Raw genomic sequence first — 3,018 nt, 5'->3', positions numbered from 1 at the left:
AACGCTGCCATGTTAGATGACTGCCAGCACATTTTCTCAGATGCAGGTGAAGTTGTGTCTTATTAGTTTGCACAGCGGGTCTAAATTTTGGTCTAGAATGATGGTACTATGATATTCTGATTTCTAGTTTTATCGTATTTCATCATTTAGAAACATAATAGGACAGCTTTCCTCAACAAGCCATACGTTTTGAGGTATAATTCATATCTGTAAGCTACGGGTTATCCTACATGCTAGAGATGAAGGGTTTGTTAAATTATGAGGAATAGTAATTGTGACGCTTGACATAGCGAACAGCAATTTTCCGGTGTTCGCTGAGCCAGGCCTTCAGGGTGCTGGTGCTCTCGCGGGTGGCGTTCTTGGGTCGGGACGGATCACCAAACTGATACTGGTGACCGTACGGGTAGAAGGATGCGTGAGGAAACCCTGCATGCTGAATCCCAGGACTGTCTTTAAACTCGTACTGGGAGCCCTTAAACAGAAGAAAAGCAAGTATATATATGAGCACATGTGCTTCTGAGAGAAATATGTGCTTATTTACTGCTAAATTTGTTTACATTTATTGTATAAAGATATTAATAAAACAAGGAAAAATACAAATAAAGCCATATTTCATAAAAAAAGAGAATTGTCCAGTGTTTGTATAAATGGAAATATACAGTTTTTATTCTTTTTTAAATTGTATTATTATTTGTTTGCTTACCAAAATGGACCCTTAAAAATAACTTTTGCTATTTTAACTTGACGCAGTAAGGTTTATGGAATAATAATTTTGACTTGAATAAATCAGTCTAAACATTTAAAAGTATTTTTGTTGAATTCCTCAAGAGTTCTTGAATTGCTTTTGAAGATTAAAGAAAAAACGGTAAACGATTGCATGATAGAATTTCCAGGTACAATAAAATGTGTTTAAATACATTTTTTTTTAAATTTGCATAAATACAAATTAAACGCAATTTGTGGACCTTAACACACGTTTTCACATTTCAATAATAAGACTAAATATGCCATAGCAACATTTTCCGATTTAGAGAGATCCCAATTGACTTAAAAATAACCCATCGTGAGTTGAACTTGCAGTTCTTTGGAGGAAAAACAACATTAGCTATTCTTCATTACAGATTCTTTCGCGTATTTGGTTGCGCCGGTAAATAGACGTGAAATAAAAAACTAGAGAAACGAAAAAGTTATTTTCGGTACTTATTCTTAAATAAACGTAGCCTACATTTTATTTTTAAGTTGTGCAGTTAACAGCATAAATGCGAACGATATTTTCAAACGTTCCAAATGCTTGTAAATCCAAATGATTATTATTGCACATTCCTCGACTCGAAGATGTATTGTACTTGAACTCACCAGCTGATTGAGTACGGAGAGGTCGCTGGAGTAGGGCAGGAACGCGCTGTACCCCTGCGCGCTGGCGAACGGAGCTCCGTACATGCTGGAGAGGACGCTGGAGAGCGAGGCTGACGCGCTGAGCTCCGCGCCGACGCGCCGCTCCGTGGAGTACAGCGGTCTGATGTACCTATAGCCGAGCTGCGGGAGAGACATGCTGCTGCCAAAGGTCCGAGCGACGGAAAACAATCACAGATCTCGCCTTTGACACGGAGCACTGAGAGGAAACTCGCGGAGAGCCTCGCTGAGAGTTAAAGCCGCTCTCCGCTCTGAGGTGCACTGAGGTCACATTCAGATTGAGTGAGATTGCTCACAGCACTCGTGTGATTGACATTTCTAGTGTCTCTCAGGCCCCTCCCATCTCCGAAAACTCTCTCTCTCTCTTTCACACACACACACACACACACATATCGAACTTTATTCTTCTCACACAGCTGAATAGCCTATTATAACCCTTTTCCATAACACAAACAAGACTGCGCATGAGAGAGAAATAAACTTATATTTGCCTAACAATTATCAAATCGTCGTACAAGCAATTTGACTAAATTATTATGACAATAAAATGTATAATAATGGAACATATTACGGCAATATGGGTATTAGAAACAGTAAAATAATCAAACCAAGAGCTTTTGTTATTTGTCATAATAATAAAAAAATAACAATATTTCTGCAAACTGCGGTCTTCTGTTAACACTAAGAGAAAATCAGAGAAACGAGAGATACACTATTGAAATTCCAGGAAAAGATTAAATAAATCCCGAAGAGACATATCGATGCTTTATTGTCCTCAGAAACCAGCATGCAGAGTATGATTGCATCTCCATCGGTTTATTACGAGCACATCACACATCTGCTTTCACAGAATCCAATCCGCTTTATAAAAGAGTGTTTATCCGGCGAAGCAGATGATAATATCGCTATTCATCGACATGTGCTGACATTAACACAGCATGAAAGAACAAAGACGAAATAGCATGCTCACGATGGGTTTAAGATTGAAAACTAAGAGAAATGAGAAACAAAAATCGAGAGAGTGAAAAACCTGACGGATCTTTCTCGTTCGTTTATATTATTTTCATACCATTTTCACTAGCCTTGAAAAACAAACTACGCATGGCGTTGTACTTTATAAGTTTAGAGTAAAACAGTAAAATACACAAATAATTGCAAATGTTTCTAATCTGTAAAATTATGATAAAATGATTTCAATACTTTCAAATAAATAATAATAAAAAAGACCCATATCGATTTTGCATTATGGTGGATCAATAACGAGCAGTAAAATATCGTTCGTTTATATTATTTTCATACCATTTTCACTAGCCTTGAAAAACAAACTACGCATGGCGTTGTACTTTATAAGTTTAGAGTAAAACAGTAAAATACACAAATAATTGCAAATGTTTCTAATCTGTAAAATTATGATAAAATGATTTCAATACTTTCAAATAAATAATAATAAAAAGACCCATATCGATTTTGCATTATGGTGGATCAATAACGAGCAGTAAAATGATTGTAATAACACGATACCGGTTTTACCAAAGCTCTTAAAACAAGATCTATAAAAGATACCCAGTCCAGGAGAGCTAATAGCGATCTTCCTTTCACCAACAT

At 36.6% G+C, this 3,018-nt stretch overlaps 1 protein-coding gene across 1 annotated transcript; it reads right to left on the bottom strand.

The window, feature by feature from the left end:
• Nucleotides 1–256: 256 nt before the first annotated feature.
• On the bottom strand, nucleotides 257–1,674 carry LOC107566265 (iroquois-class homeodomain protein irx-3-like). Its single transcript, XM_016251656.1, has 2 exons — nucleotides 1,357–1,674; nucleotides 257–472 (listed from the first exon to the last, which is right to left on the bottom strand). The coding sequence occupies exons 1-2, from the start codon at nucleotides 1,549–1,551 to the stop codon at nucleotides 257–259; spliced, it is 411 nt and encodes a 136-aa protein (XP_016107142.1). The 5' UTR covers nucleotides 1,552–1,674.
• Between the last annotated feature and the right edge of the window lie 1,344 nt (nucleotides 1,675–3,018).

The sequence above is a fragment of the Sinocyclocheilus grahami genome, unplaced genomic scaffold, assembly GCF_001515645.1.
Source record: "Sinocyclocheilus grahami isolate Dianchi unplaced genomic scaffold, SAMN03320097.WGS_v1.1 scaffold1065.1, whole genome shotgun sequence".
Taxonomy (NCBI): domain Eukaryota; kingdom Metazoa; phylum Chordata; class Actinopteri; order Cypriniformes; family Cyprinidae; genus Sinocyclocheilus; species Sinocyclocheilus grahami.
The sequence above is the reverse complement of the archived record's forward strand: the minus strand, read 5'-3'. Positions and strand labels throughout refer to the sequence as shown.